Below are 22,342 nucleotides of genomic sequence, written 5' to 3'. Positions count from 1 at the left end.
GCCAGAGAAGTCCTAGGAGCTTAGATTCTTTTTTTTTCCTTTTCTTTTTTTCATTTATTTATTTATTTATTTTATATAGCAGGTGGAGCTTAGATTCTTGATTTGAAAATGTTCTTATTTTCTTTTTGTTTTTTAGGGAAGAATTACTCTTTAATTGAGGCTTTCTTTATACCTGTTAACATCAATTTTTTATAAATGTATTTTCAAAAACATTTTTAAATGTGTGCACAGTTTCAAAATTCAAAGAGCATATACTGTACTGTTATTAAATAAAAACTCTGTATCACCTCCCCTACCCAATTCCCACACTTTATTGGAAACCCCTTTAAACCTTTTGTTTTTAATTCTTTTGATAAGTTAACACCATAATTCTAAATGATGTGCTTAGATTTCAGTTTCTTAATTTACCAGCAGTAGAAATCAAGTCATTTCCATCTTCTTTGATAGACAGGGAATTCAGCTCACGTTCCACTTGCCTCTCTCTCTCCACTAAGTTTTGCTAGTTGTATTAGTGTGTGTGGTTTTTCTATTAGCTGCCTTTATACTTTTAAGTGATGTATACATAATCCTGTATTTTCGTTCCATCTTCTTTACACAGTATCTCTTGTATCATCCCAAAGTAAAACGAAGAAAGTCGCACCCCTGCACTCACCCTTCCCTCCTCCTGCTTTCAACTTGACTTCTGCCAGCTGGAGCGTTACCTTTACAATGTCTTTTATGACATGCATGTTCTATTCTATAAGTAAAATTAGGTCTTATGGTTTGATTATAAAAATTGAAACTAGTAACCATCTAATTACAATTATGTAAATGTGATCATTTCAACTATTTGTCACTGATTTGTCACAGATTCTCTCAACGGAGAATGTCCAAAGGGTTAAAGTCAAATGACCTCTCTTATATTCCATCAAGTGATCAGGCCACAGTTTTGCTCGTCTTGTATTTAAATCAAAACTTTTTTCTCTAATTTTTCAGTTGTTTTCTTGGCATTTCTAATTTCTTGGGCTTCTTTTTTCTTGTGGAGAGGAAAAAAAACCCTAAGTCTTCTTCCCCACTGGGCTAAGAGCTCCCAGCCTCTTAATTGTCCTGCCTGTTAAATCTTCCTCTTTCTCTTCTTGGAGGAATTCCTCTTAGGGTCTTTTGATCTGGTGTTTTAATTTGAGCTGTGTTTTTCGGAGTGCTGCAGACGTGTCATCCTCTCCATTTCACACCTGGAATTCCACCACTGTTTCCTGGACCATGAGCTGCTTTTCTCTCTCCTGTACTGTCGATAGATTACATCCTCAAATATTGTAAATTTTTTAAAATGAAAGGTTGCCTGGTAGATAAGGATTCTGAAATCATTCTGAATCCAACATGGCTGGAAAAGTGTTTATTTTACCTCCATATTTATTTTTTAAAATATTTATTAGGCTGCCCCGGGTCTTATTTGCGGCATACAGGCTCTTAGTTGCAGCATGTGGGATCTAGTTCCCTGAGCAGGGATCGAACCTGGGCTCCCTGCATTGGGAGCACAGAGTCTTAACTGCTGGACCACGAGGGAAGTCCCTTTCCCTTCATATTTAATTGATAAGTTTGGCTGGATATTAAATTCTAGATTTAAGATCTTTTTTTTGCCCTCAGAAATTTAGAGACCGTTATTTCTGTCCTCCAGTGTTTTGATAAGAGGTCTTATACCTATAATACTCTTATTCTTTTATTAGTAACCCCTCCCTCTCTCTCTCTTTCTCTTGATGCTTCTAGAACAGCAGTGTACAATAGAAATATAATGTGAGCCATACATGTAACTTAAAGTTTTCTAGCAACCATTTAAAAGTGAAAAGAAACTGGTGATATTAATTTTATAGCATGTTTTCATTAATCCAATATATCCAAAATAGAATTTCAACATGTAGTGAATATTTTACATTATTATTTTTTTTACATCTTTACTGGAGTATAATTGCTTTACAATGGTGTGTTAGTTTCTGCTTTATAACAAAGTGAATCAGCTATATGTATACATATATCCCCATATCTCCTCCCTCTGGCATCTCCCTCCCTCCCACCCTCCCTATCCCACCCCTCTAGGTGGACACAGAGCCCCGAGCTGATCTCCCTGTGCTATACGGCTTCTTCCCACTAGCTATCTATTTTACATTTGGTAGTGTATATATGTACATGCCACTCTATCGCTTTGTCCCAGCTTACCATTCCACCTAGCCATGTCCTCAAATCTATTCACTACATCTGTGTCTTTATTCCTGTCCTGTCCCTAGGTTCATTAGAACCACTTTTCTTTTTTTTTTTAGATTGCATATCTTTGTATTAGCATATGGTATTTGTTTTTCTCTTTCTGACTGACTTCACTCTGTATGAGAGACTCTAGGTCCATCCACTCACTACAAATAACTCAATTTCATTTCTTTTTATGGCTGAGTCATATTCCATTGTATATATGTGCCACATCTTCTTTATCCATTCATCTGTCGATGGACACTTAGGTTACTTCCATGTCCTGGCTATTGTAAATAGAGCTGCAATGAACATTGTGGTGCATGACTCTTTTTGAAGTCTGGTTTTCTCAGGGTATATGCCCAGTAGTGGGATTGCTGGGTCAAATGGTAGTTCTATTTTTCGTTTTTAAAGGAACCTCCATACTGTTCTCCATAGTGCCTGTACCACTTTACATTCCCACCAACAATGTAAGAGAGTTCCCTTTTCTCTACACTCCCTCCAGCATTTATTGTTAGTAGATTTTTTAATGATGGCCATTCTGACTGGTGTGAGGGGATGCCTCATTGTAGTTTTGATTTGCATTTCTCTAATGATTAGTGATGTTGAGCATCCTTTCATGTGTTTGTTGGCAATCTGTATATCTTCTTTGGAGAAATGTCTATTTAGGTCTTCTGCCCATTTTTGGAGTGGGTTGTTTGGATATTGAGCTGCATGAGCTGTTTGTAAATTTTGGAGATTAATCCTTTGTCAGTTGCTTCATTTGCAAATATTTTCTCCTATTCTGAGTGTTGTCTTTTTGTCTTGTTTATGTTTTCATTTGCTGTGCAAAAGCTTTAAGGTTTCATTAGGTCCCATTTGTTTATTCTTGTTTTTATTCCATTTCCGTAGGAGGTGGGTCAAAAAGGATCTTGCTGTGATTTATGTCAGAGTGTTCTGTCTATGTTTTCCTCTAAGCGTTTTATAGTGTCTGGTCTTACATTTAGGTCTTTAATCGCCTTTTTTTTTTTTTTTTTTGCGGTACGCGGGCCTCTCACTGTTGTGGCCTCTCCCGTTGTGGAGCACAGGCTCTGGATGTGCAGGCTCAGTGGCCATGGCTCACGGGCCCAGCTGCTCTGCAGCATGTGGGATCTTCCCGGACTGGGGCACGAACCCGTGTCCCCTGCATCGGCAGGCGGACTCTCAACCACTGCGCCACCAGGGAAGCCCCTTTAATCCACTTTGAGTTTACTTTTGTGTATGGTGTTAGGGAGTATTTTAATTTCATTCTTTTACATGTAGCTGTCCAGTTTTCCCAGCACCACTTATTGAACAGGCTGTCTTTTCTCCATTGTATATTCTTTCCTCTTTTGTCAAAGATAAGGTGACCATATGTGCGTAGGTTTATCTCTGGGCTTTCTATCTTGTTCCATTGATGTATGTTTCTGTTTTTGTGCCAGTACCATACTGTCTTGATTACTGTAGCTTTGTACTATAGTCTGAAGTCCAGGAGCCTGATTCCTCCAGCTCCATTTTTCTTTCTCAAGATTGCTTTGGCTATTTGGGGTCTTTTGTGTTTCCATACAAATTGTGAAATTGTTTGTTCTAGTTCTGTGAAAAATGCCATTGGTATTTTGATAGAACTTGCACTAAGTCTGTAGATTGCTTTGGGTAGTATAGTCATTTTCACAATGTTGATTCTTCCAATCCAAGGACATGGTATATCTCTCCATCTATTTGTATCATCTTTAATTTCTTTCATCAGTGTCTTAGAGATTTCTGCATACAGGTCTTTTGTCTCCTTAGGTAGGTTTATTCATAGGTATTTTATTCTTTTTGTTGCAGTGGTAAATGGAAGTGTTTCCTTAATTTCCCTTTCAGATTTTTCATCATTAGTGTATAGGGATCCAAGAGATTTCTGTGCATTAATTTTGTATCCTGCTACTTTACCAAATTCGTTGATTAGCTCTAGTAGTTTTCTGGTAGCGTCTTTAGGATGCTCTATGTATAGTATCATGTCATCTGCAAACAGTTACTTCTTTTTCCAATTTGGATTCCTTTTATTTCTTTTTTTTCTCTGATTGCTGTGGCTAAAACTTCCAAAACTATGTTGAATAACAGTGGTGAGAATGGACAACCTTTTCTTGTACCTGATCTTAAAGGAAATGGTTTCAGCTTTTCACCATTGAGAATGATGTTGGCTGTGTGTTTGTCATATATGGCCTTTATTATGTTGAGGTAAGTTCCTTCTGTGCCTACTTTCTGGAGCGTTTTAATCATAAACAGGTGTTGAATTTTGTCAAAAGCTTTTTATGCATCTATTGAGATGATGATATGGTTTTTCTCCTTCAATTTGTTATTTTGGTTTTTCACATTGATTGATTTGTGTATATTGGTAAATCCTTGCATTCCTGGGATAAACCCCATTTGATCATGGTGTATGATCCTTTTAATGTGTTATTGGATAATGTTTGCTAATATTTTGTTGAGGATTTTTGCATCTATGTTCATCAGTGATATTGGCCTGTAGTTTTCTTTCTTTGTGACATCCTTGTCTGGTTTTGGCATCAGGGTGATGGTGGCCTCGTAGAATGAGTGTTGGAGTGTTCCTCCTTCTGCTGTATTTTGGAAGAGTTTGAGAAGGATGGGTGTTAGCTCTTCTCTAAATGTTTGATAGAATTTGCCTGTGAAGCCATGTGGTCCTGGGCTTTTGTTTGTTGGAAGATTTTAAATCACAGTCTCAGTTTCAATGCTTCTGATCAGTCTGTTTATATTTTCTGTTTCTTCCTGGTTCAGTCTCAGAAGGTTGTGTTTTTCTAAGAATTTGTCCATTTCTTCCAGGTTGTCCATTTTATTGGCATAGAGTTGCTTGTAGTAATCCCTCATGATTTTTTGTATTTCTGCAGTGTCAGTTGTTACTTCTCCTTTTTCATTTCTAATTCTATTGATTTGAGTCTTCTCCCTTTTTTTCCTGATGAGTCTGGCTCATAGTTTATCAATTTTGTTTATCTTCTCAAAGAACCAGCTTTTAGTTTAATTGATCTTGGCTGTCATTTCCTTCATTTCTTTTTCATTTATTTCTGATCTAATCTTTATGATTTTTTTCCTTCTGCTAAGTTTGGCGTTTTTTTTTGTTCTTTCTCTAATTGCTTTAGGTGTAAGATTAGGTTGTTTTTTTGAGATGTTTCTTGTTTCTTGAGCTAGGATGGTATTGCTATAAACTTCCCTCTTAGAACTGCTTTTGCCGCATCCCATAGGTTTTGGGTCTTCAAGTTTTCATTGTCTATTTGTTTCTAGGAATTTTTTATTTCCTCAGTGGCCTCTTGGTTATTAAGTAGTGTATTGTTTAGCCTCCATGTGTTTGTATTTTTAACAGATTTTTCTCCTGTAATTGATATCTAGTCTCATAACACTGTGGTCAGAAAAGATACATGATATGATTTCAGTTTTCTTAAATTTACCAAGGCTTGATTTGTGACCCAGGGTATGATCTATCCTGGAGAATGTTCCATGAGCACTTGAGAAGAAAGTGTATTCTGTTGTTTTTGGATGGAATGTCCTGTAAATATCAAATTAAGTCCATCTTGTTTAATGTGTCATTTAAAGCTTGTGTTTCCTTATTTATTTTCTTTTTGGATGATCTGACCATTGGTGAAAGTAGGGTGTTAAAGTCCCCTACTATGATTGTGTTACTGTTGATTTCCCCTTTTATGGCTGATAGCATTTGCCTTATGTATTGAAGTGCTCCTATGTTGGATGCATAAATACTTAAGATTGTTATATCTTCTTCTTGGATTGATCCCTTGATCATTATGTAGCGTCCTTCTATGTCTCTTCTAATAATCTTTATTTTAAAGTCTATTTTGTCTGATATGAGAATTGTTGCTTCAGCTTTCTTTTGATTTCCACTTGCATGGAATATCTTTTTCCATCCCCTCATTTTCAGTCTGTATGTGTCCCTAGGTGTGAAGTGGGTCTCTTGTAGACAGCATATATACGGGTCTTTTTTGTATCCATTCAACCAGTCTATGTCTTTGGTTGAAGCATTTAATCCATTTACATTTAAGGTGGTTATTGATATATATGTTCCTATTAACCATTTTCTTAATTGTTTTGGGTTTTTTATTGTAGGTCTTTTCCTTTTCTTGTGTTTCCTGCTTCGAGAAGTTCCTTTGGCATTTGTTGTAAAGTTGGTTTGGTGGTGCTGAATTCTCTTAGCTTTTGCTTGTATGCAAAGGTTTTAGTTTCTCTGTCAAATCTGAATGAGATCCTTGCTGGGTAGAATAATCTTGGTTTTTCCCTGTCATCACTTTAAATATGTCCTGCCACTCCCTTCTGACTTGGAGAGTTTCTGCTGAAAGATCAGCTGTTAACCTTATGGGGATTCCCTTGTATGTTATTTGTTGTCTTTCCCTTGCTACTTATAATATTTTTTCTTTGCATTTAATCTTTGATACTTTGATTAATATGTGTCTTGGCGTGTTTCTCCTTGGATTTATCCTGTATGGGACTCTCTGTGCTTCCTGGACTTGGTTAACTATTTCCTTTCCCATATTAGGGAAGTTTTCAACTATAATCTCTTCAAATATTTTCTCAGTCCCTTTCTTTTTCTCTTCTTCTTCTGGGACTCCTATAATTCGAATGTTGGTGCGTTTAATGTTGTCCCAGAGGTCTCTGAGACTGTCCTCCATTCTTTTCATTCTTTTTTCTTTATTCTGCTCTGTGGTAGTTATTTCCATTATTTTGTCTTCCAGGTAACTTATCTGTTCTTCTGCCTCAGTTATTCTGCTATTGATTCCTTCTAGAAAATATTTAATTTCATTTATTGTGTTGTTCTTCATTGTTTGTTTGCTCTTTGGTTCTTCTAGTTCCTTGTTAAACGTTTCTTGTATTTTCTCCATTCTATTTCCAAGATTTTGGATCATCTTTACTATCATTACTCGGAATTCTTTTTCAGGTAGACTGCCTATTTCCTCTTCATTTGTTAGTTCTGGTGGGTTTTTACCTTGTTCCTTCATCTGCTGTGTGTTTCTCTGTCTTCTCATTTTGCTTAACGTACTGTGTTTGGGGTCTCCTTTTCGCAGGCTGCAGGTTCATAGTTCCCATTGTTTTTGGTGTCTGTCCCCAGTGGCTAGGGTTGGTTCAGTGGGTTGTGTAGGCTTCCTGGTGGTGGGGACTGGTGTCTGTGTTCTGGTGGATGAGGCTGGATGTTGTGTTTCTGGTGGGCAGGACCATGTCTGGTGGTGTGTTTTGGGGTGTCTGTGACCTTATTATGATTTTAGGCAGCCTCTCTGCTAATGGGTGGTGTTGTCTTCCTGTCTTCCTAGTTGTTTGGCATAGGGTGTCCAGCACTGTAGCTTGCTGGTCATTGAGTGGAGCTGGGTTTTAGCATTGAGATGGAGATCCCTGGGAGAGCTTTTGCCATCTGATATTACGTGGAGTTTGGAGGTCTGTGGTGGACCAATGGCCTGAACTCAGCTTTCCCACTTCACAGGCTGAGGTCTGACCTCTGGCCGGAGCACCAAGACCCTGTCAGCCACACGGCTGAAAGAAAAGCCGAAAAAAGGAAAGAAAGAAAAAATAAAATAAAATAATGTTATTAAAATTAAAAAATTTAAAAATTATTAAAAATAAAAAACATTAAAAAGTAATAAAGAAAAGAAAAAAAAAGAAAGAAGAGAGCAACCAAACCAAAATACAAATCCACCAATGATAGCAAGTGCTAAAAACTATACTATTAAAACAGACAAACAAAAAGAACAAAACAAAGAAAATGGACAGACAGAACCCTAGGATAAATGGTAAAAACAAAGGTATACAGGCAGAAATCATACGAAGAAATATACACATGCACACCCCAAAAAGGGAAAAAGGAAAAAAAATATATATATATTAAAAAAAAGGGAAGAGAGCAACCAAATCAATAAACAAGTCTACCAATAATAATAAACTCTAAATACTAAACTAATGCAAAGATAAAACCAGAAAGAAATTAGATGCAGAAAGCAAACCCCAAGTCTACAGTTGCTCCCAAAGTCCACCGCCTCAATTTTGGGATGATTTGTTGTCTACTTCGGTATTCCACAGATGCAGGGTACATCAAGTTGATTGTGGAGATTTCATCTGCTGCTCCTGAGGCTGCTGGGAGAGATTTCCCTTTCTCTTCTTTGGTTGCACAGCTCCTGGGGTTCACCTTTGGATTTGGCCCCGCCTATGCATGTAGGTCACCTGAGGGCATCTATTCTTTGCTCAGACAGGATGGGGTTAAAGTAGCAGCTGATTAGGGGGCTCTGGCTCACTCTTACCAGGGGCAGGGAGGGGTACGGAATGCGGGGCGAGCCTGCAGTGGCACAGGCTGGTGTGACGTTGCAACAGCCTGAGGTGCACCATGTGTTCTCCCGGGGAAGTTGCCTCTGGATCATGGGACCCTGGCAGTGGCGGACTGCACAAGTTCCTGGGAGGGGAGGTGTGGATAGTGACCTGTGCTTGCACACAGGCTTCTTAGTGGCTGCAGAAGCAGCCTTAGCATTTCATGCCCGTCTCTGGTGTCCACGCTGATAGGCAGGGCTTGCGCCCGTCTCTGGACCTCATCTAGGCGGTGCTCTGAATCCCCTCTCCTTGTGCACACCAAAACAGTGGTCTCTTGCCTCTTAGGCAGTTCCAGACTTTTCCCCGGACTCCCTCCTGGCTAGCCGTGGCGCACTAGCCCCCTTCAGGCTGTGTTCACGCAGCCAACCCCAGTCCTCTCCCTGGGATCCGACCTCCAAAATCTGAGCCTCAGCTCCCATCCCCTACCTGCCCTGGTGGGTGAGCAGACAAGCCTCTCAGGCTGGTGAGTGCTGGTCAGTACCAATCCTCTGTGCGGGAATCTCTCCATTTTGTCCTCTGCACCCCTGTTGCTGAGCTCTGCTCCGTGGCTCCGAAACATCTCCCCCCCCGCCCACCCCGTCTCTACCAGTGAAGGGGCTTCCTAGTGTGTGGAAACTTTTCCTCCTTCACTGTTCCCTCCCAGAGGTGCAGGTCCCACTGTATTCTTTTGTCTCTGTTTTTTCTTTTTTCTTGTCCCTACTCACATACGTGCAGAGTTTCTTGCCCTTTGGGAAGTCTGAGGTCTTCTGCCAGCGTTCAGTAGGTGTTTTGTAGGAGCAGTTCCACATGTAGATGTATTTCTGATGTATTTGTGGGGAGGAAGATGATCTCCACGTCTTAGTCCTCTGCCATCTTGAGGGTCTCCCCTGTTCTTATTTTGTAATGTATGCATTTAGTGCTATAAGTTTTTGTCTCAGTCCTGAGAGGCATTATAAGTAGGATTTTTATTTTCATTCAGTTCACTATGATTTTCCTTGAGAATTCCTATTCCATGGATTATTTAGAAGTACGCTATTTAGTTTCAAGCATTTAGAGATTTTCCTGTTATCCTGTTACTGACTTCTAGTTTGATCCCATTGTGGTAGGAGAACACACTCTTATTATTTTAATCCTTTTACATGTATTGAGGTTTGTTTTTTATGGTCCAGAACATGGTGTATCTTAGTATACATTCCATGGCACTTGAAAAGTATATATTCTGCTATTGTTGGATTGGGTGTTCTGTCAGTGTCTGATTCTGTTTTGATTGATGGTGTTGTTGAGTTCTTCTAGTTCTTTGCTAAGTTTTTTTTAAAATTTATTTTATTTTTGGCTGCATTGGGTCTTCGTTGCTGCATGCGGGCTTTCTCTAGTTGCAGCAAGCAGGGGCTACTCTTTGTTGTGGTGCACGGGCTTTTCATTGCAGTGGCTTCTCTTGTTGCGGAGCATGGGCTCTAGGTGTGCATGCTTCAGTAGTTGTGGCACATGGGCTTAGTTGCTGCATGGCATGTGGGATCTTCCCGGACCTGGGCTTGAACCTGTGTCCCCTGCATTGGCAGGTGGATTCCTAACCACTGCGTCACCAGGGAAGCCCCTTTGCTAATTTTTTACTTAGCTCTCTATCAGCTGCTGTGAGAAGGGTGTTGAAGTTTCCAACTGTAATTGTGAATTTGTCCATTTCTCCTTTCAGTTCTATGAGTTTTTGTTTCACATGTTCTGCAGTTCTGCTGTTTGCATATATTTAGTATGCAAATATATTTATATTTGCAGTACATTTAGTCTGAAATCAAGGTGTTAGCAGGTCCATGTTCTTCCTGAAGGCTCTAGGGGAAGAAGCTTTCTTGCCTCTTCCTAGCTTCCGGTGGCCCCTGGCAATACTTGGTGTTCCTAGACTTGAAGCTGTAGCCCTGTAGTCTCTGTCTCTGTTTTCACGCAGCTTTATTTTCTCTGAGTGTCCTCTCCTCTTCTTATATGGACACCAGACATTTGATTTATCTCCCTGATCCCGTGTGACCTTACCTTAAACAGATTATATTTGCAAACATCCCATTTCCAAATAAGGTTACATTCCGAGATTCTGGGTGGACCTGAGTTTTTGAGGGGATACTATTCAACTCACTAAACTGACCAAGTTTTTTTTCCTCATAAGTTATATCTGCAGTTGCATAGTCAGAAATCTTCAAAGTCTCTTAAGCCACCAGACTTCTTGAGCCATTTTGACTTTCAGAGCCTTATGCTGAAATTTTTGAGATTCTTGCCTAATTCTGAGATTTTTGCCTTTTTAAAATACAGAGTACAGAGCCTTACCCTTATTGTTGACCTTAAACTCTTAAGATAACATGATGACTTTCTGTCAGGTTTCCATTATTCTCATTTTTTTCCTTTTAAGCCAGAGCAGCAGTTTTCCTAGTTACTTTCTCTACTAATATTGAGTTAAAGTATAGCAAGAAGTTGACACATGCTGTGCTCTTCCTCAAATGAGATTTTTAGTAGATCTGAGTAGGGACTAACTTTTTTTTTTTTTGAATTCCATGAGAAATATCTTGAATTTTGAATTTTACTCTGTGGATTTAGGGGCACTAGAGATTTTTGGACAGGGAGGTAAAGTGGTTAATCTGCAGGTTGGGGAGTAGTTGATGAGTACTGGATGCATGGAGACAGCGGGGAGTCTGTTGGGGTTGCACATGAATCATCTGGAGAGCTTGTTAAAATGCAGATGTATTAGCTTTGGGGTCTGTTGCTGCTGGTCTAGTGACCACACTTTAAGTAGCTAAGATTCATGATATGTTAGAGAAATTCCAGTGTTTTAATCTCACCAACTGTAGGCCACAGTTGAGTCCAGATTTCAAGTGGACAAACCCAGCAGACTGTTGGCATCACTTCCAGGTGTCTCAGCTAACATTTTAAATCCTGAATCTTGGGTGAATATACCCATAACAATAAATTCAGCCCTACCCAAGCACATATTTTTGCTTGGAAGGAGGGAGAAGGAAAACTTCTTTTTTCAGCAGAAAGGTTTTGGGGTTTTGGGATTCAAAGTTAGGCTTCCTCTTAGTTTACACATCCCCATACCAAGACACAGAGTCCCACTTCTCAACCTTTGCCCTTATCTTCGATCTGGCAGAGTTGTACTTTTAAATGGCATTGCAGATCTGCAAACCATACACATAGGCATAGGGCTAGATCCTCAGCCAGATCTCTCATGGAGCATTAAGGTTGCTAAATGAAGACATGTTCAAAGAACTAGATGCCTTGAAGTTATATACTGTTTATGTAAACACTATAGATTTTTTTCCTTAGTTAATTTTTAAAATGAGAATGAGTAAAGAAAGTTGAAATATTTCTTTGAATGTATGAATTGCCATTTGTTAGTCAGTGAATGTTTAGAAGGGCCTTTAATGTCCGAGATGCTGTGTCATATTGACAGTAGATTCATATGTTGTTGATCATTAACTTTTTTTTTTTTTTTTTTTACAGAAACTTATTGGAGAAGTGTTTAATATTGTGAGCCAACAGTCTACTGCTCGACCTGGCTGCATTATTGAACTCAATGCAATAACCAACCAAGTAAAACCATGCTTGTGAATTGGTGTTACTAACATACTTTATCCCAGAGTGCTTAATATGCATAAGATACACAGTTGAACCTTGAACAACTTGGGGGTTAGCAGCACTGACCCTTCTCACTATAGAAAATCCACATATAACTTATGGTCAGCTTTCTGGATCCTCAGTTCTGCATCTGCATATACAGTTAACTGCAGATTGAGTAGTACTGTAATAATTACTATTGAAAAAATTTCGCATTTAAGGGGACCTGTGCCGTTCAAGAGTCAACTATATTTCATTGCAGAATAGTTCTCTTGTTTGATACTAAATATAGCCAACTTCTCTTGATTTCCTTAGTGAAAATCTCCAATGATTTACGAATTCTTTTTCTCCAGTTGAATTGTATCTGTAGCCTTATTTCCTGTTTAAAGGTCATTTGATTCAGTCAGGGAAGCCATGAAGGAAAATACAGTACAGCTGCATAGAGGCATGGTTTGTGGTTTTTCTTTTTATATTGTTACTCATTTCAACTCAGTAGATGGTGACATCAGCTTTAAGAGTGTTTGCTTTGTTAGGCTGAGTATTAGATATTTTTATGAGATCCATTAAAATGAAGATAGAAGTAGGATCAAAGTATGCATTTACTTTCTAAGTACAGGTCTTTTGTGTAGGCAGTGTTCTTTCCTAGCTCCTACCTAGAAAAGAAGGAGAACCCTTCCCTCTACAGGGAGTTTGTAAATCCCATCATAGCCCTCATATTTGTTTCTTCAGGATCATGTTTATGGACTGAAGGGGATAGAAGTAATATATTCATTCCAAATATGAAAAAAGGTTACTTTGATGAGGAAGTTACCAACTATTTTCAAATAAGGAAATGAAGAAAGAGCCAACCATATTTAAAAACAAATACAGTGTTATGTCATTATTTTCCATGATGCCTTGCACATTCTGTTAGGGAAAATGTAATAATTTCCACCAATGTAGAGAAATGACCACATCAGCTCTTGGCAACAGAAATGTGGCTGCCAGACTCAAATTACTAACGCCTCCTAGGAAACCCTTAACTTGTGATTTCCCTTTTTTCACTCTATAGGGATATGGGAGAAGAGTGTATTAGCTTCAACCCATAAATGTCTTAATTTTTAATGAACTGCGAGTTAAATTCATTTCCCCAGTGTAGCCCCTTCTCTACTCTCTACCGTGGGATATTATTACAGACCTCTTTCACCTAGCATTTTGCTTTTTACTTCATACTTTTTGAAGATTTTTCCCTTTCCATTTGTGGCTATCTTTATCACAGGGCTGGTAAACTGCAAGCACTGATAAATAGCTTAGACTTATAAATCATTCTATGTTTCCAATGTGCTGTATGATTTCTGTATCCATGAAAGTGTCACCCTTCCCTTTTCTTTCATTTATTTTTCTTCCCTGGGGAAGGTGACCTTTTATGCTATGAATGTGAAGGGATTTTTTTATGTTTCTGTATGGAGAGACATAAAAATACCTTATAACTTTCATAAAAATTTTGTCGGTCAACCTAATGTCATAGTCATTTTATTTCCTTCTATCAATACTATGAAAGGAGGCTGATTTGCTTTATTCTCTAAGATTATAGACCATACATTCAGTGTCAAGATTATCATAGCTGCTTGCCTTCCTTGAAATCTGTGGGGCAGCCATCAAATTGTCTTGACCTACTTCCATAATAAGCTTTTGTTTGGATTTAGCCTTTCCTTGAATTTCAGTTCACTTTTGTGATTCTAAGCAGCTATTTGTGATTATCTTTACTCTTCTTCTCTGTGTGGTCCCAAACATGATTTTGTAGCATCAGCTGACTGTGATATTTCATCTGTTCTTTTAGAAATCTTAGTTACTTAAATGTAAATACATTTCTTCAGAGATGTGTCATTCCTACTGGCTGTTATAGGATCCTTCATAATTCCCACTAGACAGACTTATTGGAAATACTTTGAGGACCTTTCTGGGTTTTTTTTGTTTTGTTTTGTTTTCAAGTAGAATTAGAAAAAGAACCTGTGGTAGTGTGCTTAATATGGTCTGCATGGCCTTCTCCAGCCAGTCGTGAGACCTGATATTTTTGAACTCAGAGTGGCCTAGGTTACTTAACTGTTTTTTTTTTTTTTTTGAGATGCAAACCTGTTGATTTGTTTTTACTAGAGTTTCACAGTTCTGCTGTTGACTATAGCATCTTTGAAAGTAATTTATCTAATGATTTTTTCTCTTGCTTTTTCCACTCTAATTAGTCATTCTATAAAGAATAGAAATTGTTAGAGAGTTTTTTTCTTCTATTTTATATTAGGGTTCTTGGGGAGGTAGTGGGTGGAAGATACAGAATTTCAAAGATAAAACTTTACTTTTTTCATATTTGTAGTGTGGCTCAAATACACAGTTGCTTCATGTGTTTCAAGAAGACTTCATTAGAGGATATAAACCACATAAGGAAGATATGGAGAAAAAGGAAACAGAAATATTTTTTCAACCATCACAAGGTACTGTTAAAAAATAGTCTTGAGGGGCTTCCCTGGTGGCGCAGTGGTTGAGAGTCCGCCTGCCGATGCAGGGGACCACGGGTTCGTGCCTCGGTCCGGGAAGATCCCACATGCCGCAGAGCAGCTGGGCCCATGAGCCATGGCCGCTGAGCCTACGCGTCCGGAGCTTGTGCTCTGCAACGGGAGAGGCCACAACAGTGAGAGGCCTGCATACCGCAAAAAACAAAACAAAAACAAAACACAGTTTGTAAAAAATAGTCTTGAGTTCAATACCTTAGTCTTAGAAAACCTCCAAACTTTCATTGAGTGTGGATCTTTATATCTAAAGTCATCACTTGCGATTTTTGGAAAATACCCTAGTTCTATCAGAATTGCTTTTTTGTAGGTGAAGAACACGAGGGTAAAAATTATATTTTGAAAGACAGGTTCTCTGGTGACATAGCCTTTTGCCAAGAAATGTTATTTATGAAACCTAGTTTAATTGTTTAAAAACTTAACTTCAGTTGTTCAACTCTACAATTAAATTGTTTAGATTGGTAGTAAGTATCCCTCTGGTAGCTTAAGGAAGCCAATTAATATAAGGTTACTAAAGATTATTGATAAATATAGGAGGGAGATATTATGTTGTATGGTATACCAGGAAGCTTAGGTATGCTTAGGTATTATGTTGTATGGTATACCAGGAATTAAAGGTACCATCTCATAGTTTCCTCTCTGAAGGGTTGTATTTCTTTCTTCTTCTTCTGAAAGAAAGTAGTTCTCCTAAGACCTTTCAAGAGCAAACCGTATGATATTTAAACTTTATTATTTAGCTTTAAATATTCCTTTTAGAAGATATACTTTGTAATTATAAAACTTTCATGTTCTATTTGAAAATGAAATTTGAAAATAGAATATATTGAGTAGAATACTTTCTGTATGAAGGTAGGAAAGACATGTCCTACTTTAAGAATGCATTTTCTGTGATTAATAGTTTTTAGTTTGCAAAGGGTTTCCAGATACTTTATCTCATTTGGTTATAGATTGTAAGTATCTAGAAGGACATATTTAATTTTCTTAGTATAGCTTTTATCACAGAATTATGTATAGTCATATAAGAAAGGTATTTCTACTGAATTTGTACAGTTAATTTCGTTTTCTTTAGTGGAAAATCAGAATGAGTTCTGTCTTCTGTGAGGCTTAGCTCAAACACCTTTTCACCCCTCAGACTAATAATTTTTTCCCTTTCATGCATCTTTCTTCATAGATCAGAACTTTTCTTCTTTCTAAGTTATTCAGTTGTCACGTTCAGTTTTATTTCAGTGTCACTATAGCATAACAGTACTGTATAGATTTAAAATGTGCTTTTCCATAGTATTTCACCTTTACTTGGGTTAAACTTTTTTATATGCTTTCCTGCAAATCTAACTATCAATTATCATGCTACTTCTAACAGGGAATACATGCCAACCTACTAGAAAACAATGCTTATATAAGGTTGGTTTTTTTTAAATAATGTTTTTAATTGGAAGACCTGCATTTAAAAATATTATTTTATTTCCCTCTTTTGAGATATATATATTTATATTTTTTGGCTTGTGGGATCTTAGTTCCCCAATCAGGGATTGAACCTGGACCCATGGCAGTGAAAGCACCCAGTCCTAACCACTGGACTGCCAGGGAATTCCCTTGATATTTCTTTTTCTTTTTCTTTTTTTTCTTTTTGTTGGGATATAGTTGCTTTACAGTGTTGTGTTAGTTTCTGCTGTACAGCGAAGTGAATCAGCTATATGTATACATATATCCCCTCTTTTTTGGATTTCCTTCCCATTTAGGTCACCACAGAGCACTGAGTAGAGTTCCTTATGCTATATAGCAGATTCTCATTAGTTATCTATTTTATACATATTAGTGTATATATGTCAATCCCAGATATTTCTTTATGTCACTGTGAAATCAGGCTGAAAGATTTCCTGATGCTTTTCTTGGTTTTCCTTTAGTTTTTGTACAAAGTTTCTCTTGATTTTATAGCTGTTTTCTTAAGGGACTTGAAATGTGTATTTCTCTTCTTCCCTGACCCTGCTGTATTTTGTACTTTCTAAGTTTTAGTTAAAAATTAATTACTCTTTTAATTAAGAAAAGTGCCAATTACAGACAAAAGTAGAGTATGTAGTTAAATGAACCTTCCTATGCCCAGAACTTAGATTGATGATTTTAAGATTTTGTCACCTGCTTTACCTACCCTATTTTCTTTTCTTTTCCTTTTTTCCTGAAATATTTTAAAGCAAACTCAGCCATCATGTTGTTTCGCTCCTGTGTACTTTATGCATTTCTAAAAATGACTTTCTTACATGTGTGCTGTTATTACATTCTTAAAATAACAAAATTTCTCAGAATTCTGTAATAACTAGTCCATAGATTTACTTCATTTAATTGTCTCAAAAAAATGTCAGGGTTATTTGTTCTTAATTTGTTTGGATCCGTATCCATATAGAGTCCACACATTGTGTTTCATTTTTTAAGAGTCTTTTAAGCTAAAGTAATCTCCCTTTATACTCTTATCATGCCACAGACTTGTTTTAGAGAAAGTTATTTTATAGGAATTTCTCTGACCAGTTACTTGTGACGTCATTTAAAATTTTTCCTGTAAAGTGCAAATTACCTCTGTAGACTTGATTTGACCCAGATTCAACTTCCTAGGTATTGCTTTGTTCATCATAGAAGGTCATAAGAAAGAACATGTTAGGATGTCTCATTTTTAGTGATGCTAAGATTCAGAAAATTCACCTGGTGGCACCAGTGTAAAATTTGCCAGCAATCTATTATCTCATGGTTTCTTCCATTGATATTGTTGCTTTCCAATCAATTATTTCATTAAGGATTGCACAAGTGTGATTTTCTCGTTTTATCAGTTCTCATTTATTTATTAGCTGGAAAGCATTTGTAAGGAAAAGCTTTCCCTTATCAATGGCAGCTTTTTGGCTATTTTGAAATAGAGTTATTTTTAGGAAAGTTCTTTCCCTTTAATTGATGATTTCAAAGGAGTTTGTGCCCAGGTTGCTGCTAGTGGTTACAGATGAATTTATTGTTGTTGTTGTCTTTCTTTTTATTTTGTGAATCATTATGAACCCATTTTAGAAAAACTACTGAAGAATAATACACATACAAAGATACACTCCTATCACTCATGAATTTTTACGTAGTTAGCATCTTTCAGTCAGTTTGCAGTCATAATTCTAATTCTCACATTGTCCTGTATTAGCCTAGTGAAGACCCTTTCAAGTTGGTCCTGAGTCCTTTTGACACAACCTCATTATTTTTGGTAGTTTCCTTTTTTTCAGGCACAACAAGATATGCCAGGCTTATCTTGTAGATAGCTTTTGCAAGAATGGAGTCATCCCTCCAAACTGTTCCTTTCAATTGAGCATGGTATTTAGAGGCCACAGTTTGAGTTTTAGCAATGCTCATTGCCAGTGAGTTGCCATTATGGATTTTCTTCTCTGTTTTCTCCTCCATCCCTTCCTTCCTTCCTTTTTTATCGAATGAAGGAGTCTTTAAATTCTATACTGCTTCACAATTTTCAAAAGTTTCACACCCATAATTTCATATAATGTATAGGTTATTTCATTTTTAAAGAAAGTTTTTGTTGTCCTTTGTAAATCTCATTTTCATATATGAAAAATGCAGTTGTCAGTAGGGAACATTATGTTCACAAATAATGTCTTTTCATAAAAAATGCATAACATTTCTAAAAAGTCTCTCCTGCACCACCATCATTGGCCCTCCACCCATAACTATTAATTATTTTTTAAAAAATGCTATTTTACATATAGAAAAAGCAGGATACATGTTTACTTCATTCTTTCCATTTAATTGCCAATTTTCCAATTAAGGAGTTAGTGCCCCAGTTACTTCAGGGGGCATCCAGTGAGGCTGACTTGCTCCTGTTCTTTTTCTCCCTCTCTTGCTCTTGCATTCTCTCTCTGTGTCTTTCTCTTCCTTTCTCTCTTCCTTTCCGTTCTTCCTTCTGGTCCTCTTGTCCTTCCTTTCCTTTTTTTCTTATGTGCCCTCTCTCTTTTGGTATTCTTATGAACTCAGTGTGTTTTAATAAACTGTATTCATTTTTATTTTATTTTTTTTCATTTTGTTTTCATTTTTATTCTTTGATACTCAAATTGTCCACTCTTTGACCAATAGGTATCCCTTCATGTTCGCTTTTGTACTTTTGATGTAGCCCTTAGTCTTTGATAGCCACCTAACTTTTAGCACAAAAGTTATATAAAACTGCTTCTATACATCTATTCTTCCCTTTCCTCCCAACTTCTATACATATCAAGAGATTTTGTTTAAAACGTCTTTCTCTTAACCCTCTAGAAACGCGTTAACTTAAATATTCTTTTCCTTTAACAATAGGATATCGGCCACCACCATTTTCAGAAAAGTTCTTTCTAGTAGTAATTGAAAAGGACAGCAATAATTGCTCTGTTCTCCACATGTGGCACCTTCATCTTAAATCTGTACAGGCATGTTTAGGTAAGTAATTATATTATAGTTTTATGTAGATATGATATGAAATAAATTCATTTTTACTGGATATGCTTTAGGTTGGTTAATTCTTTAAAATGAAGATCCAGTGAACTGTAAATTGAGTTGCTGAATTGAAGTATGTATAGGCCAAACTTTTAATTACAAGGCCATAAATCATTAATGAAACAGGTTAATCTAAAAGCAAACCAGTCAACGGGCACATTAGACATATTAAAAAAAATGTTTGATTATTTTTTAATTAATATTTATTAAATGCCTATTATGACTCTGTTCTAGATACCGTGTCTCTATAAATCAGTTTTGCCCATAGAACTAATATTGTATTTTTTTGTTGGTTAATACACACTGCCATCTGATACCATGCACATTAGCTTTAGCATCACTAAAAGAAGGAGATTTGCTATTTAGAAAATGTGATTGAGTATCTGATGTTCAAAAGGGGAACTGGTTTTGTAGAATATTAGGAAATGCAGCAGTGATTAAAAAAATTATTTCAGCCATGCTTTTGCTATACATATTCATATTGATGTCTTAGCAAATTAAAAGATCTGTAATATGAGGTACAGAAATTGATTATAAATCTTTCTTTTTAAAACAAACTTACTTTTTGAGAGATACTTGTTTAAATGAAGAAATGCATAGTTAGCCATATCACACTGAATCTACTTTAAACTGATTAACCCAAAATATTTGAGTTTTGAAAATATTTTATTATTTCTGATGGTTACATAATTTTAATGATTTTATACACACTAAACATTTAATACAGAGAAGTAATAATGTGTATGTCTTTTGTTCTCTTTGTAATCCACATTATCACATAACTGTGTAAATAGCAGTTCTAACTGGGCCATGAACTGGGGCTGGAAAAGCCAAATGATTCAATAGAACCTTTACCTGTGCCTAGTTGAGCCTAATCTTCTTGTGGCAGGAGGAATCCAAAAAAATTTTCAAAGCCTTTGGAGTTAATTCTTGGCATTACATGTTGTTCCACAGGAATGCAAGAGTAGAGGGATCTATTGATAAAAGCTTGTCAGGAAGAGAATTTTATCTTTATTTTTTTAAATTGAGGTAACATTGGTTTATAAAATTATATAAGTTTCATGTGTATAGCATTCTAATTTGATTTCTGTATACACTACAGTGTGCTCACCACCAAAAGTATAGTTTCCATCTGTCACCATAGAGTTTACTCCCTTTACCCATTCTGCCCTTGCCCACCCCCTTTCCCCTCTGGTAACCACCAATCTGTTCTCTCTATCTATGTGTTAGTCTTTGTTTTGTTTTGTTTGTTCACTTACTACTTTTAAAAACTATTCCACATATGAGTGAAACCATGCAGTATTTGTCTTTCTCCGTCTGACTTATTTCACTTAGCATAATACCCTCTGGGAAGAGAATTCTTAACCCACCAGAGAATATAGTATTTTCTAGAGTTGGGCACAGAGTCAGGAATGGTTCTGAAGAGATTAATAGAGGTAGCAACAGATCCTTGTGGTAGGATAGGAATCATGTGATGCCTTCTCTCCCGCTGCTTATGAAGGAAGTATCCCACTGCTGTTCCCCTCAGGTCTGGGCTAGTGTAGAGTTGCCTTGCTTACTCTGTTTGTGACAGCAGTAAAATGTCACAAACAGTGAGATTACAGTAGAAGCAAACAAATCATATGCTATCTTTAGCTTTGACATAAAGCATCTATCTTGTGGTTCTAAAATGTGCAGCAGATTTAACATGGTGTACACTGCCATTAAAGCTGATACGTGAATTTAGCGGTGTGTTGAAAATCCTGGCAAAGGGTGAAGCGATAGACTAGACTTACATTTAGGTGGGGAAGGAACATTTGGAGTACCTTCTAGGTACCAGGTACTGAGATAGGTACTTTATATATGTGAGATAGATGTTACCTTCAGTTTACTAATGGAATAATATTAAGTAACTTGACCAAATGACACATCTAGTTTGTCACAGACTAAGTTTCAAAATTAGGTCTTCTGGCTTTAAAGCCTTTCTTTTGCTTTTTCCCCCTGCTCTTATTTTCTTTCTTTGCATGAGATATATGCATTAGAAAATTGCCTGGTTTACAGAAAGAGAGATGATTCAGTTCACCCTTATTTTGCAGGTGAGAAAATAGCTAGAGATGATGAAGTACCTTGCTTAAGGCAACATATCTAGTTAGTTTTAGAGTAGGAGTAGTATTTCTGTCTTCTGACTACTGATTCAAGTTTGTCGTCTTATTCTATTTTACAAAAAATGTTTTCACATTTCTTATTTAGTGGTCTGCCATTATAAAAGAGATTGACATATTTAAAATCCACCAGAAGCAAAAGGGGATTGATTATTATCTCTCCGTATTCTGGTGCTACTCGGGATGTATAAAGCTAATAAGACCTCATCCTTGCCCTTGATGAATTCATAGTCTAATGTGGGGGAGGGAGATGGACATACAAATAAATAAATGTGATGCAAAGTATCTCTTACATGTAGCAGAAGCACAGATAACTAAATCTGCTTAGAGATTTACACTCCACCTGAATGTGAAAGCTGGAAGCTTTTTGGACAAAGATCAAGGTCAATATGCTTACAAAGCCATTCAACTAATACTATCTTAAATTTGTTTGGAACTTTTATATGCTCTTGAGATCTTGTTTATTATCTTGTTTCAGCACTTGGTAGTTAGTAGGCTGGTATTTTAATGTCTTCTTTACCACTAGCTAATTTTAAGACCTAAGGAAAATCATTAAGCTTTCCAAGTTTAAATTTCTTCATCTATTAAGTGAGCCAGTACCTTGTTATTTCTCAAAGTTTGATTTATGACCCATCTGTTTCAGAAACACCTTGGCTGCTTATTAATGCAGATTTATGGGATCTACCCCAAAACAACTGAGTCAGTGTTTCTGTGGTTAGGCCTGAGAACCTTCATGTTAAAAGTTCCTCAAGCTTTTGATGTGTTTTAAAGGTTGAGAACACTGGGCTAGAGAACTTGTTTTTTTTCTAGATCTTACATGTTGTGATTCTTCACTGACAATATCCCTGTGATGCAATTGCTGATGCTAAGAAAGAGTAAAATAGTTAAAAAAAAAATTCTATCAAGGTAACTGAGCAAAAGTTCGAAAATTGATCTTGTCTCCAGAGCACTTTTAAGAAACCATGTTTCTTAAATCATCACAAAATATTATTCTAGCTCATGTATATAGTGATGATACTAATATATTTCATAATT

General features: G+C 36.8%; 1 protein-coding gene across 1 annotated transcript in view; it reads left to right on the top strand.

Annotated features, from left to right (window-relative positions):
* DMXL2 (Dmx like 2) overlaps positions 1–22,342 on the top strand; it is a 170,428-nt gene that overhangs the window by 74,927 nt on the left and 73,159 nt on the right. Inside the window, exons 15-17 of the mRNA XM_007468711.1 lie at positions 12,019–12,108; positions 14,480–14,597; positions 18,990–19,109. Coding sequence (XP_007468773.1) covers positions 12,019–12,108; positions 14,480–14,597; positions 18,990–19,109 — 328 coding nt within the window. The remainder of the gene's footprint in view (positions 1–12,018; positions 12,109–14,479; positions 14,598–18,989; positions 19,110–22,342) is intronic.

This window comes from Lipotes vexillifer, unplaced genomic scaffold (genome assembly GCF_000442215.2).
Source record: "Lipotes vexillifer unplaced genomic scaffold, Lipotes_vexillifer_v1.1 scaffold268, whole genome shotgun sequence".
Classification (NCBI taxonomy): domain Eukaryota; kingdom Metazoa; phylum Chordata; class Mammalia; order Artiodactyla; family Lipotidae; genus Lipotes; species Lipotes vexillifer.
This window is presented reverse-complemented; position numbering and strand designations above follow the sequence as displayed.